The sequence below is a fragment of the Cheilinus undulatus genome, linkage group 6, assembly GCF_018320785.1.
Source record: "Cheilinus undulatus linkage group 6, ASM1832078v1, whole genome shotgun sequence".
Lineage (NCBI taxonomy): Eukaryota > Metazoa > Chordata > Actinopteri > Labriformes > Labridae > Cheilinus > Cheilinus undulatus.
This window is the reverse complement of record NC_054870.1, coordinates 261,950-276,631: the sequence shown is the minus strand read 5'-3', so window position 1 is coordinate 276,631 and position 14,682 is coordinate 261,950. Positions and strand designations below refer to the sequence as shown.

Below are 14,682 nucleotides of genomic sequence, written 5' to 3'. Positions count from 1 at the left end.
CATCCATGTTAAGACTCAGTATCATCCATGTTAAGACTCAGTATCATCCATGTTAAGACTCAGTATCATCCATGTTAAGACTCAGTATCATCCGTGTTAAGACTCAGTATCATCCATGTTAAGAATCAGTATCATCCATGTTAAGACTCAGTATTGTCCACGTTAAGACTCAGTATCATCCATGTTAAGACTCAGTATCATCCATGTTAAGACTCAGTATCATCCACATTAAGACTCAGTATCATCCATGTTAAGACTCAGTATCATCCACATTAAGACTCAGTATCATCCATGTTAAGACTCAGTATCATCCATGTTAAGACTCAGTATCATCCATGTTAAGACTCAGTATCATCCGTGTTAAGACTCAGTATCATCCATGTTAAGACTCAGTATCATCCGTGTTAAGACTCAGTATCATCCATGTTAAGACTCAGTATCATCCATGTTAAGACTCAGTATCATCCATGTTAAGACTCAGTATCATCCATGTTAAGACTCAGTATCATCCGTGTTAAGACTCAGTATCATCCATGTTAAGACTCAGTATCATCCATGTTAAGAATCAGTATCATCCATGTTAAGACTCAGTATCATCCATGTTAAGAATCAGTATTGTCCTCGTTAAGACTCAGTATCATCCATGTTAAGAATCAGTATCATCCATGTTAAGAATCAGTATCATCCATGTTAAGACTCAGTATCATCCATGTTAAGACTCAGTATCATCCATGTTAAGACTCAGTACCATCCATGTTAAGACTCAGTATCATCCATGTTAAGACTCAGTATCATCCATGTTAAGAATCAGTATTGTCCTCGTTAAGACTCAGTATTGTCCACGTTGAAAGAAAGAGGAACGTGTGTTTGGGGATTATCTTCCGGGGGACCACTAAAACGTGGCACAGCTTATGCCTCACTTCACAAACACTCCCAGACAGTAAAGCATGTCAGAGCAGCTGCTCCAAACATCAGCAAACATCACGTAGCTTGACGCGGGGCAGCACCGTGTGACATAATGTCAGCGCCTGGATGAACATGGTGAGTATATAACTCAGCGCTCGACTTTTTTGTCCCCAATCAAAATGACTGCCAGTCTTCAAGAATTCCGGCCATGTAGAACAACTACCACATTTGTTTTGACATTATTTTGCTGCATTAACAGCAGCAAAATGCATAAATCTGATATTCTGTGGTACATTGATACATACAAGTCTGCGCCAAATGGGAGAGAGGACACATTTTTATTTCCAGACCTGACCCAAAACCAAGACAGTAAAAACCCTAGAAATGACTGCACACAGATGTTCTTTTATTTTTCTTTGTATAAGTGGTTTCAAAATGAAAGCTGCGCACTTCTCCATACACACTCAGTCACACAACACACGCCAACGTTAAACTCATCAACAACAACAGTTAGCTTCACATATCCACCGTTAGCCTGTTAGCACATCGGCCGCCATCATAACTTAGCAGCTTACAACAGCCGAATACCATCCTCCACTGACAGCAACAAAGCATCCAAACACATAAAAAGGTGTTCTGTTAACTGGACACTGCGTTAGAACTCTAGATTTCAAATGAAAATGAGTCTTACAGTCAGTTGCTAATATCAGCCCTCATGATGACATAACTGTAACCTCTGCTAAAGCTGGAAATCCAACCATACTGGTTTATTTGGACTAGTCCCGAAAAGACAAAAGCTCCACAGCAGATAGTCCGGTCCAGTCCTCCTCTCATTGATGGCTTATCCAAGACTACTTCTTCTAATTAGCCAGTGCCGACATCCCAAGCATAATCTCTCTCTCTGCTGCATCGGTGTTTCAGCTGCTCTGCTATACAGTTCCCTTTGTTTCAGCCTCTTCATTACTCACAGTGATGACTCAAAATCCCTCCATACCACTGATGGTATTAAGCCTTTGGTTAACCAGGAAAACCTCACTTAGATTAAAATTATGCTTTTCCAGCACAGTCCCAGCAGTACTGAGCATGCTCAGAGAGAAGGCTTGGGTTTTACGTCATCGTGGATACATAATTAGCCATGTGCTTGCCGTATGAGGAGATAAACAACCCCAGCACCGCAGGACAGTGGAAGTAGTAAGATCAGTCTACTTTTAGTTTATATTGACACATTCTCCCAACATATCTTCTAGGTTACACAAAATATCTGCAAGCATTCAGTATTTACTTATCTGGTCATTGGCATGTTTTTTTTTGCCAGACATTTTGACTGGTTATATTTTTGTCTGTTTAGTTTAGTTTAGTTTAGTTTATTTATTTAGCACACATTAACAAAAAAATAAATAAATAAATAAAAAAATTTAAAAAATGGTGCAAGGAGGGAACGAAGCCCAATGGGCTTGGACAAGAGTTACACTCCTTTCAATAGTCACAAACAATTCATACTTATATGGCTAACAAATAAACTTTGAAAAACAGGGAGACAGAATACTAAAATAATCAATGTTGAATAGAAAAGCAAAAGAAAAAAGAAAAAGAAAAGAAAAAGAAAAAGAAAGAAGGAGACAAAGTACAGAATAATCATTATCAAGTGGAAGACAATGGAAACAACAAAGTCATTGTGAATCCAATAAAATAAAATAAGGAGACAAGATACATACTGAAAAGAAAATCAATGAGGGATTATCATCATGGAGGAAAGGCATAGAATAAGACGTGTGGCAATATTTGGGGCAGGAAGTGACTAGATGATTCATGAAAGGAAAAGATGTTTTTTTTTTGTTATTATTGCTGTGCCGAGTACGATATGCATGAACCTCATATAAGAAAGTAAAGAAATTTTGAAAAGTGTCAGGAAGATCTTGGTTTCTGTAAATAAACTTGTGAATAAACAAACATATCTGATAGATATTTAACTTTTGAATTGGTAAAATAGATTAATTTATAAAAAGTGGTGCTGATGGAGCGTATCTATTTGAATGTGAAATGAATCTTAGAAACCTCTTCTGAATAATGCACCATTTCTTCAGATGGTTGGGATATGAAGCTGCCCAGACCATATTGCAGTAATTCAAATAAGGAAACAAAAAGCTGTAGATTATGGTTAAATGAGCAGAAGGATGAATTAGAGGACATACTTTTCTTGATATGCCCATCATCTTCATGGACCTTTTGCAAACAAGGTCTATGTGATATGACCAGTTAAGTCTTTTGTCAACTGATATTCCCCAAAATTCAGTAGCTTTTACTTGCATTAATAAATAATTGATCCATTAATAAATGATTTCGCACTTTCTTTGGAATAAGACTTATTTCTGTTGCAAAAGATCACAAAGTTACATTTCTTCACGTTAAGTGTTAATTTATTCAGTTGAAACCATTTGGAGATAATTCGTCATTCACACAGTTGATCAGATAATTGAAGTCATTGGGCTTTATTTTCGTAGACCAGGCGCAGGCGGAGCGGACCTGCCCTGCGCTGCACCTGCGCCGCGCCAACGGGGTGTGTCCAGAGCATTTTGCAGTTTTCGTGCATGGCGCAGTCCGGCGCAGCGCGGCACACTCACGCCTCCGTCCCTCCCACCGGCGCAAGTGGTAAAGAGGGAGCAGAGAAGGCGTGAGTGGGTTTAACACAGCCAAGTGTAATCTTCACCAATCAAATGAACGCCTCTCCTTGCCTTTAAATGCGCTGCGGGCAAGGCGCAGTGCCAATTTCACCTCGCCACCACCATTTTGGAGGCCGTCCACCTGTTCAATCAGCTTGGGTATCTGTGTTTGCTGTGTGGCAATTTTGCCAATCTCCTTTTGTATGGTGCTCAGAGATTGCTTAATTTCACCCATCTCTTCTTTAACCTTTTGATGGCACTCTCCTCTCAAAAATAATCTTAAAGAGGTACTTTTGAACTCCAAACTTAGTTCAAACAGCTCAGGCGAGCTGCACAGGTAACCTCAGTGCCAGCCATCTTGTTCCACCATTGTTATTTTTATCTGCCGGACTTCCGCCTTTTTACTGGCAAATGCCGGCTAACGGAACTCAGATATATTTAACATTTCCCTATGTAACAAAAACTGGTAACTAATGAGTGTGTTTCTCAATGATTCTCTAAACTGAAATAGTCCCACACCACACTTCGCTTCGCTCTCTTTATTTTGTGTTTCGGCAAATTGAGATAATGGATTGCGCTGCTCTAGCACTTCTTCTGTTTGCCCTCTCCCTCTCTCCTTAAGTTAAATTGCCCCCTGGTGGGTAAGATGTCTCATTGCTTTTGTTAAAACCCACTCACAATGCCATGACGGTAGATGTTGTTGTGCAGTGCAGAATAAGACGTGTTTAGTCTCTTTATTAAGTGCCAACATCAGATCGACTAAATTCCCTGTGATCAACCAAATTCTTAACAACCAATTAATCAATCATCGATTAATTGGCCCCATCCCTAGCTACAAGTAATTTTATCTCATGACACCTGAGAGTCACAGAGAGAGAGAGGTGTGTCTGAGCGAGGACCTGCTCACTCCTCGAGGGCTTCAAACTTGAGACGGATGGACTTGAGACTTTATGAAGTCCTGTAGTCTTAATTATGTTATATTCAAGTATCAGTTTAATAGTTCCTCCGTAGATTCTGTAGTTTCTTTGGTTGCTAAAGGAGCTAACATGTCTACATGAACATAGCGTCTGATATGAGGCAGACGGACAGATGGCGAGTATGAAGGGAGATGAGAAGAGAACTGTTACAGTCAGAAGTAGAACAATGCAGCATCAGACTGCCTGGACTGGTACAGCCCCCCAGTCCACCAGTGTAGTGTAGATCCTTTCCTTGACATCAGGTCTGAACCCCGTCTTTCATACAGAGAGGTTTTAGCATCCAAACTTGTGTCGTCTAGAGGAGGACACAGTTTAAAACAACTGTCAGGTGCTGAATGGGACCATGGTAGTCCAGGACTGAGAGAAGTGTGGGTCTGGTCCTTGAGATCATGAATAATCTGTTTGATTGTTAGACTTGGTAATGTAGAGGACTGCCATGTGCCTACAGTAGCCTGTGCTGAGTCTGCAGGGATTGTTGTGAAGGCTGATAAATCAAACCTGCGGAGCGCTGAGATGTGCCTGATGAAGACAGAATGAAGGGCTGGGCCGCGTCGCAACGTTCGGGGATGTGTTTTCCAACCCGAGGGTAGACAGTCCTCTTAATGAGGAGCGTTGATCTGGTCCTGGTCTGCAGTACGGCCTTAGTGAAGTTTTGAAGTCAAAGCAGAGTTAACACTATGTGAACCCCATGATGAAAGGCCATCACAACCATGAGTGAGGTAGCCAAGGGTGGAAAAGACCATCAGAGTCTAGACTTCTAGATGCTGTGCTTGTCTGTCTCAGCCTAAAGAATGCTGTTCTAGAAATAAATGTGGAACATCCGCTTCTGTTTCTCAGTCTGGAGGTGCTGATGATCCTCCAGACTGTGTGTGGTCCAGCCGCCTGGCCTCAGCTGCTCAGTCTGTGCTCCAGCAGACGGGTTTGAAGTGTGCTGAGTCAGCAGCGTTCAGCTGTGAGCTCTGTCACCCTAACAGAGCTAATGACTCTACACAGCCATAAGCAGCTTCCATAGGACTGCAGGGTCAGGAGGATGTCCATGTGTGTGTGTGTGTGTGTGTTCCTGTGTGTGTGGTGGTGTCAGTGTGTTTTAATGTCAGGGAATCAGATGGTTTAACTAAAGTATGCCACTGTGGCTAGTGGGCTTCCTTAGTCAGCAGCAGTTTGCCATAATTGTGTCATTAGAGCTCTTCAGGGAAGCAGAAATCATCTTCAACTCAGTTTTGGGCTCTTCAGTTGTAAATGTAGTCGGCTCTCTAAGTTTATGGTTCAAAGATGGACCGGTTCCTGGTCTTTATGCTGAGCTACGTGTTTTCAAGGAGACGTCTTCCACGGTCATCAGTTTGACCCAGAGTAAGGCCATCAACATCTAACATCAGGACCATCAGTCCTGTTCAGGAGATAATAACTCAGGTATTATTCACACAGGAGTAGAACAGATCATGACTCTCTACTGTTTACCCAGACCCAGACCCAGTCCTTATTCCTGCTTTCAGCATATTATTAACATCAGAAACATGCATAACCAACACAGAGGTGGAAAACAAATGTCTGCAGAGAATAAGAGAGTTCTTTACTGTTCTAGAGTAAAGAAATGATGTCTGTGATATAACCGAGCAGAATGGAGAGACTGAGTGAAAACATGCTGTTGGTACTTCCTGTTTGTGTTCCAGTGATAGACCCAGCCTGATGTATGACCGTGGACATGTATGTAGCAGGAGATCAGTGATCTATATCTATGAAGACAACAGAGCTATCAAAGCAGTCAGAGACGTTGGCCATCAGTATGTTGGAAACCAAAGATTCTCCACACACACACACACACACACACACACACACACACACACACAATGACTGCAGACCAGATATTTTATTTAACAATGAGCAAACCTCAGTGTTTCAGTGTAAAGACACGTCATGACTGGGGATAATGATTAGGTCTGAAACGTTTCCTCGAATAATTTGGGTGTTTCGATTCTAAATTATCTGCCTCGAGGCTTGGCTTAAATCAGTCCTGTATCCGTATACGCCCACGCTGTAATCTTTGTGTGGCTGTGGCTTCATGGCAGATCTGGCGCTACGCCTGCACTGGCGAACCTCCACGGATCTCTGAGTTTACGCGCTACCTGCATGACTCGCTGGTGTGAGACAGCGCTCAGTTTGTGTCTGCAGACTTCAGGGCATTTCATAAACTTCTCCGATTGACCCGATGGTTTCATAGAACCTCGTCAGGCTTCAAGATTCGAGTCTTGTTTTGGTGCTTTCCCTCTCTCTCTCTAAATTATTTAATTTCAGCGTACTGACGTCTTGATTAAAGCGTGTTTTTTTTTTTAAGTTTCAGCATCCCAAATCATTTAATTAGACTTGTATTGATAATGAATTGACACCAGTTAAACAGAAACACTGTGGCCACAGACAGACTAAATAGGTCAAAGTTCATGATCATACAGTCAGAATTCAACAGGTCATAGAAGCAGCTTTATCCCTTTAAATGTGTTTAAAGGTTTAGCTTTCAGCCATCATCAGACCTCTGTGTGAATGATGGAGCTTTATTCTCATTATAATGTGAAATATTACACTCATGCATAAAGTAGAGGATGTTAAAATGATCCAGTGTCCCTTTACTTTAATGACAAACTGGAGAATAGAAATAAAATACAATGAAAGAAATAAAGTGTTGGCACCAAACATTTCCTGGGAGAGGAGCTCTCCCAGGAAATGTTATTCCATTTTCCTTACGTTTGGTTTCGTTTTAAACCCTATGGTCCACTTAAAAGCCTACAACAAATCCAAGTGAAACATTAACAACCATAACAGTTATAATATGTTTTCTTTTTTAATTTTTTTTGTATACAGTCTTCATTAACGATCTAAATGGACCAAAAAGACACAATATTTGCAGTCTGGACATGGAGGGGTGAACCTCTCCTGCTCTGACTCTCTGATGGCTGGGAGGGACTGCTGCAGAGGACAGGGCTTCCTGTGAGTGCATAGGAACGGGGAAGGGCCCACGGCAGCACCCGCTACTCACTGAGAACAACGATATGTGTTTTCACGTCATAGTCTCCAGTAACACCAGAAAGAGTCAGAAGATTTGTCGTTAGTCGCTTTTTTGAATAAGAGTCGCTAGAGGGGTCTGAAAACTTGCTAAATATAGCGACAAAGTCGCTAAGTTGGCAACACTGCTCTTCTTCAATGAGCAAGGAGGTACGGGTACAGTAACAATCAGCTATCCACCTCGCTCTGAATGACGTCGTGACTGACGCACTTACGTGACCAAAGATCGTCTCGGCCTGAAAGACACATTACTCTGCCAGGAAACCAGCCGATACCAGCATCGTTCTCCAGTAACACAAAAAATGACTTTTTGGCTGGTAAAAAAGGTAACTCGCCAGAGCGGAGAGTGGTCTTAAAACTTACCAGCCAGAGACAAAATCTACTCGTAATTGGCGAGTGGCAAGTGTTAGTTTTGGACCCTGCTAGTGAGTGTCTGAGATTCTGTCACTGGAATGGAATATATTTTAAATATTAATTTATTAGAATCACATTCACCATATAGTGTGACGTAATCATTTAATGTAGTCATATCCTACGGCCCTGCTTTTACCTGTCCAGCTTTACTCTGATGCCATAAAATCATGAGGAAAACATATTTACAGTTGAAATACGTACAGTTGAAAAGTATTGTTGTTGTTGAGGTTCCAGCCTTTACCTGATTATTTATTTATTTATTTATTTCAGTGAAGGAAAATGCTGCGTATGGGATTGTGGGTAATCCTGTTAGGTGCATGCTTGAAAATTCTCTGTTTAGAGGACTCAGCCCTTGTTGAAGATCCTCAAACATTTGAACAGCCCTCCAATGGCAGGCAAGGATGCAGTATCCTTCAACAGCTGCTGTCCCAGAATATTTGGCTTTGAGAAAAGGCTCCTTGGGCTCATGGCACTCTGCGTAACCACCTACACCTGATGGTACACTTACAGTCTTTAAGGCCAATACATGATTTACACTGCCGATATGTTCAGCCGATGCATGGGATGTATCAATACCAGCAGGGCTGCAGTAGTAGATTCTTTTAGTAGTCGAGTACTCTATCTAGTCTTCTGACAATAATCGAGTACTCTAATAAGAAATATTGCATTTTTTTAATAAATCAATCACTTCTGCTTTTTCAAGAGAAGTAGTACTGGACAAATGAGAAAAGAAGCTGGGTCCCTTAAATGAAGCTTCTCTAAAGAAAATAGACTTTACAAAGTGCAATGAAGTTCTGATGACAGTTTACATTTCTTAAAGTTACAAGGAAAGGAAGTTAAATAATGACATTAGATTAAGCCATATTTAGGGTTTTAGGGATCTTTTTTCCACCAGGAAATGTTTGGTGCCAACACTTTATTTCTTTCATTGTAGTTTATTTCTATTCTCCAAGTTGTCATTAAAGTAAGGGGACACTTAATCATTTTAACATCCTCTAGTTTATGCATGACTGTAATATTTCACATTCTAGCAAGAATAAAGCTCCATCATTCACACAGAGGTCTGATGATGGCTGAAAGCTGAACCTTTAGATTACAGGAATATGGTCTATTTTTCAAAAGAGTGTTCACTTTGAATTTTTGCACGTTTTTTTGTGAGTTCATCCACCATAAGATAAAAATATGACCTTTTAAGAGCATCCACTGACATGGAGAAAGCTACTTCTGTGACCTGTTGAATCCTGACTCTATGATGATGAACTTTAACCTACTTAGTCTCTGTCACTGTCTGTGGCAATAAGGTGTTGCTATTTAATTGGTGTCAATTCATTATCAGTATAAGTCTTATCAAATCATTCGGGATGCTAAATATTTTTGAAAAATACGCTGCAATCAAGACATCAGTGCGCTGAATTTTAGATAATTTATAATTTCATGTATAACGCGTGCAAGCATAAAAGAGGGAGAGAAAGAAAGAGCGAGGGAGAGAGAGAGAGGAGGCACCAAAGCAGGACTTGACTCGTGAAGCCTGACGAGGTTCTGTAAAACTTTTTGATCAATCAGAGGAGTTTATGAAATTCTCTGAAGTCTGCAGACACAAACTGAGTGCTGCGAGTCATGCAGGTAACGCATGAACTCAGAGATCTGCGTAGGTTCACAGGTGCAGGCGTGGTGCCGTATCTGCCATGAAGCCACAGCCAGTGGATGCGTAAAAACACAGGACGAGTGCCTGTACACATCACTGCATCTCTTTCTCTTCCCTCGTAATTTTCACGCCTCTAACATGCATGTTACATTGTAGTAACAGCAAAAACAAGGGCATTGTGCCACACAAATAGCCGTCCTTGTGAAACACAGCACGCCGAACAACACACGGCGTAATGTCCAGGCTACAGCATGGGCGTATACGGATACATGACTGATTTAAGCGAAGCCTAGAGGCAGATAATTTGCCTTGAGGAATTTTTTTAATCGAATCAACCCCATAATTCGAGGGGATCGTTTCAGCGCTAATAATACCAAGATGATGCAGATGTGATTCAGCAGCCCTGATCATGCCCTCATTAGCTGATTGTATTAAACACAGAGGTTTATTGGCTCTCCCCCTAAAGCCCCGGGCTAATGATGAGGCAGATGCTAATGCTTTTATTGAGTACAGAGTTGTTCTGTGTTGTGTAGTGAGGAACATTCTTGGTTGCACAGTGGTGCAGTGGTTAGTGCTGCAGCCTCACAGCCAGAAGGGTTCAGTTCTTATCTTAGCAGGACGAGACTGTGTGAAAGTCCGACTGCTCTGCTGGTGCACGTGTAGCTGCTCTCCAGGTACTCCACAGTTTAAAACACGCTTGTTGGGTTAACTGTCTAAATTGCCCATAGGTGTGAGCATGCCTGGATGTTTGTTTCTGTATGTCAGCCCTCTGATTGGCTGGGACCAGTCCAGGGGTGGCTCCATCGCTTTGAGCTCTAACTGGGAGAAGTGAACGGACAGATGGATTTCAGACTTAAGTCTTCTTGGTGGGGCTGCAACAAACGATGATTTCAACGACCGCTTCCCCGATTAATCGATGAAGCGGATGTTTCCGTGGGGCGGGTCCCTTATTAAAAAATTTAAGATGGATATTCCAAAGCTGTCACAATAATGTTAGAGTTTAAATGTCTTTATCCTAAAAACTAAAACAAAATATTTTTGAGTTCTGTTAAATTAAAAAACTTGTCAATTCCACAAAATAAACACAAAAAATATAATAAATTACTTTTAAAGATTAAAATGATATTTTCTATTTCTACTTTGCCTCCCTCCTTACAAACACACATAAACACTTTAGGATGATACTAATAACAACAGCCTGATGATTTGATTTGAATGAAAGACTCTTATAGTGGGATTCTGCTTTTATTACGTCCTCTTACAGTTTTTTTTATGCAGAGAAGCCTCAGCCTCTTAAAGTTATTGATATTATAACTTATTATCATTATCACTCATGTATTCAACAAGCTAACGTTGGGTCGTTCACAGACCGACCTGCACTCACGGACGGACACACAAACTGTCTCTGTCACACACACACACACACACCCACACACGCACACACACACAGCAGCCATGTGACTGCAGCTCAGGCTTTTCCTCCCTCTCCTGTTTTAGTGAACATTTAGAACACAAAGAGAGGCAAATATCATGGATTACATGAACGCCTGACAGTCCAGCGCTGTTCTTATCCAGTCTGGTATAGTAACAGAAACGAAACTAAAGTTCAGCTGGAGTTTTTACGACGAGCTATTTTTAGATCGCTAGCGTCTCATCTCCGTCATGACACAGTTGATGATAAATATATCTACTTAATTTTTCCACTAATCACCGGATTATAATCAGAGAAGTACTAAACCAAGCCACAGTAAAGTTTGTCAGCTGTCTGCGTGTGGCGTAAACAGCTCCGCGTCACGCCCAGTGACGCCATAATCGCACGACACAACGAATCGACACATAAATTCGTTTGCAACTTTTCAAATTATCGATTTTATCGATTCGTTGTTGCAGCCCTACTTCTTAGACAACTACAACTGAAAATGTGTATGTAAGATTGAACCTGCTGAAGTCCTCCTGTACATGGCAGGGTGACAGGTGTTCATGTTGACCTTTTGACCTTTTGGATAGAATGAAAAGATGCTGTTGACAGCAGAAAGGTCTCTCTGATGACTGAAATCTTTATAACTGGAGGATTTGCACTGACTGTAACAATCTTATATGCTTTATGTTCAGCTGACTGTTTTATGAACTCTCTCTTTTGTGTCAAACATGTGGGAGCAGAGATGTAAGGAGACGCCGAGGCTTCTTTACTTTTGTTCCTCATTTTATCAAGTTTTCATTTTACATACAGAAAGAAAGGAGGGAAATGGGTAGATGTTCTTTAAAAAGTTAGATTATTACAGGATGTGTGATATGGGGCAGCTGTCTGAGGTTTGGATCCTTCATCGTCTCAGCTTTAATCTCCCCCAGCCTCATCTTCATCATCTGGGCCATCTCTCTGATGATGTGAGTCATAAGCTCCCATGTTGGTCCAGCTTCCAGCAGTCTGACTCAGTCAGCTCTCTGTGGAGTTTCCAAACCAAAGTTTTGTAGTAACACAAAGTTTGTTGGATTCAGGCTGGCTTAGCCGGCCTGAAAAGTCTTCCACAACAAACAGTACAGCTCAGGAGTTTGGTATCACACTAAATTCCTGCCGTGCTGCTCATATTTAGTACTAAAGGCCAAACCACATCTCCAGAGCTCTGTGATTAGGATGCAAGTCAAGTCTGGAAAACATGCGGCGATCGTTTGGTGGAGCCCAGCAGATCAGTGCCAAGAATCAGTGCGCTGTGGTGGGAACGATTGATATTGAGGTCAGTCGTCTCAAACCCCCTGAACCTTGAACAACGTTGTGAACTTGGAGACCTCCGATGAAACCCAGAGGGTGGATGCTGATATTGTAGAGAAAGGGACATTCTATTAGCCATCCAGTGTAACCTGATATAACATTGCTTCATTGCCGTCAAATTCTTCTTGGATCTCCACATACAACTGTGAATGTTGATGCCAGGACATAGAGAGGAAACCCTCCACCAGCTGTCTTTCCTTCCCCTGTCTTTGTGTTCTGAATCTGTCTATTGTGGTTGTTTTACTGACCTCTGCTTGTTCTCTGTTTACAGGGTGAATGTATGTGGAGGACAGTGCTGTCATGGCTGGAGTAAAGCTCAGGGATCGCAGCGGTGCACCAAACGTAAGTGGACTGTTACACTGTTGAGTAGGTGTAAAGCTGCAGCAGCCAAAGGAAAACTTATAAAACCCTCCTTCATCTCTAAATCAAACTTATCAGTTAAAATATCACTTCTTTTACTCTGAATGAACCAGGAAATAGACATAACAGCTTTTTTGGAGCATAATGACTTATTTTAAACCTCCTCACCTTTAACTGAAAGTACTGACCAGCAGGCACCTGCCCTCCGTGATCACAGCACCAGAACTCCCTTCCTGACAGGGATGGTGGGTTAAGGGTAGTGGTTAAAGGTGGTGGTTTTAGGGTAATGGTTGAGGGATGGTGGGTTTAGGGTAGTGGTTGAGGGATGGTGGGTTTAGGGTAGTGGTTGAAAGATGGTGGGTTTAGGTTAGCGGTTGAGGGATGGTGGGTTAAGGTTAGTGGTTGAAAGATGGTGGGTTTAGGGTAATGGTTGAGGGATGGTGGGTTTAGGGTAGTGGTTGAGGGATGGTGGGTTTAGGGTAGTGGTTGAAAGATGGTGGGTTTAGGTTAGTGGTTGAGGGATGGTGGGTTTAGGGTAAAGGTTGAGGGATGGTGGGTTTAGGGTAGTGGTTGAAAGATGGTGGGTTTAGGATAATGGTTGAGGGATGGAGGGTTTAGGGTAGTGGTTGAGGGATGGTGGGTTTAGGGTAGTGGTTGAGGGATGGTGGGTTTAGGTTAGTGGTTGAGGGATGGTGGGTTTAGGGTAAAGGTTGAGGGATGGTGGGTTTAGGGTAGTGGTTGAAAGATGGTGGGTTTAGGGTAATGGTTGAGGGATGGAGGGTTTAGGGTAGTGGTTGAGGGATGGTGGGTTTAGGGTAGTGGTTGAGGGATGGTGGGTTTAGGGTAATGGTTGAGGGATGGTGGGTTTAGGGTAGTGGTTGAGGGATGGTGGGTTTAGGTAAATGGTTGAGGGATGGTGGGTTTAGGGTTGTGGTTGAGGGAGGGTGGGTTTAGGGTAATGGTTGAGGGATGGTGGGTTTAGGGTAGTGGTTGAGGGATGGTGGGTTTAGGGTAGTGGTTGAAAGATGGTGGGTTTAGGTTAGTGGTTGAGGGATGGTGGGTTTAGGGTAATGGTTGAGGGATGGTGGGTTTAGGGTAGTGGTTGAAAGATGGTGGGTTTAGGATAATGGTTGAGGGATGGAGGGTTTAGGGTAGTGGTTGAGGGATGGTGGGTTTAGGGTAGTGGTTGAGGGATGGTGGGTTTAGGTTAGTGGTTGAGGGATGGTGGGTTTAGGGTAAAGGTTGAGGGATGTGGGTTTAGGGTAGTGGTTGAAAGATGGTGGGTTTAGGGTAATGGTTGTGGGATGGAGGGTTTAGGGTAGTGGTTGAGGGATGGTGGGTTTAGGGTAGTGGTTGAGGGATGGTGGGTTTAGGGTAATGGTTGAGGGATGGTGGGTTTAGGGTAGTGGTTGAGGGATGGTGGGTTTAGGTTAATGGTTGAGGGATGGTGGGTTTAGGGTTGTAGTTGAGGGATGGTGGGTTTAGGGTAATGGTTGAGGGATGGTGGGTTTAGGGTAGTGGTTGAGGGATGGTGGGTTTAGGTTAGTGGTTGAAAGATGGTGGGTTTAGGGTAGTGGTTGAGGGATGGTGGGTTTAGGGTAATGGTTGAGGGATGGTGGGTTTAGGTTAGTGGTTGAGGGATGGTGGGTTTAGGGTAGTGGTTGAGGGATGGTGGGTTTAGGGTAGTGGTTGAGGGATGGAGGGTTTAGGGTAGTGGTTGAGGGATGGTGGGTTTAGGGTAGTGGTTGAAAGATGGTGGGTTTAGGGTAGTGGTTGAGGGATGGTGGGTTTAGGTTAATGGTTGAGGGATGGTGGGTTTAGGGTAGTGGTTGAGGGATGGAGGGTTTAGGGTAAAGGTTGAGGGATGGTGGGTTTAGGGTAATGGTTGAGGGATGGAGG

General features: G+C 42.5%; 1 protein-coding gene across 2 annotated transcripts in view; it reads left to right on the top strand.

The window, feature by feature from the left end:
• ltbp1 (latent transforming growth factor beta binding protein 1) overlaps positions 1 to 14,682 on the top strand; it is a 53,108-nt gene that overhangs the window by 23,391 nt on the left and 15,035 nt on the right. Inside the window, exon 2 of one of the 2 annotated variants that reach the window (XM_041789012.1) lies at positions 12,695 to 12,765. In XM_041789012.1, the coding sequence (XP_041644946.1) occupies positions 12,695 to 12,765 (71 nt within the window). Of the gene's footprint in view, positions 1 to 12,694; positions 12,979 to 14,682 lie in introns of those variants that run through there. The other variant, XM_041789011.1, reaches the window with a different exon arrangement.